The 580-nt window shown below is 62.4% G+C and overlaps 1 protein-coding gene across 1 annotated transcript in view; it reads left to right on the forward strand.

The window, feature by feature from the left end:
• The first annotated feature begins 302 nt into the window (after positions 1–302).
• Positions 303–580, forward strand: part of LAMTOR4 (late endosomal/lysosomal adaptor, MAPK and MTOR activator 4) — a 2,518-nt gene continuing 2,240 nt past the window's right edge. Inside the window, exon 1 of the mRNA XM_031065398.1 lies at positions 303–403. Within this exon, the coding sequence (XP_030921258.1) occupies positions 303–403 (101 nt within the window). The remainder of the gene's footprint in view (positions 404–580) is intronic.

A 580-nucleotide genomic window follows, 5' to 3' on the forward strand; every position in this document is an offset into this window, starting at 1 on the left:
GGGAGGGGCGTGGCTACCCGTAGAATGGGCGTGGCCGCCATGGAGTGCTCACCTCGGGCCTTGTGCCCGTCATGGCGGTGGCCACCAGCGTGCCAGGGGCTGCCCAGGGCAGGGGGGAGGGAGATTCCCATTTTTTGAAGCCCTTTTGGGCCGGTTTGCCCAAATTTGGGAATTTCGGGAGCGCGGGGGCGGAGCTGGAGGACTGAGGGACGACAGAGATGGGCGCTGGAGGACTGAGCGTCACTTCCGGGTGTGCGGAAGAACCAGCGAGAGGTGGAGGAATGAGCGGAACTTCCGGTTTCATGGCGGAAACCATAGAAACGGGCGCTGGAGGACTGAGCGCCACTTCCGGTCCGCTGAACCATAAAGTTCAGTCACGTGATCCCGAAGCTTGCTGTGATTGGTGGGCGCGTCGGTGACGAGTGAAGCTCCGAACCAATGAAGGAGCGGGGCGGGCACTGAGGGCGGGTTCACGTGACCAGAACAGGAAGCGGGAGCGTCGCTATGGTGAGAACTGGGAGAGACTGGGATGGACTGGGATGGACTGGGATGGACTGGGATGGACTGGGATGGACTGGGA

The sequence above is a fragment of the Geospiza fortis genome, unplaced genomic scaffold, assembly GCF_000277835.1.
Source record: "Geospiza fortis unplaced genomic scaffold, GeoFor_1.0 scaffold1363, whole genome shotgun sequence".
Lineage (NCBI taxonomy): Eukaryota > Metazoa > Chordata > Aves > Passeriformes > Thraupidae > Geospiza > Geospiza fortis.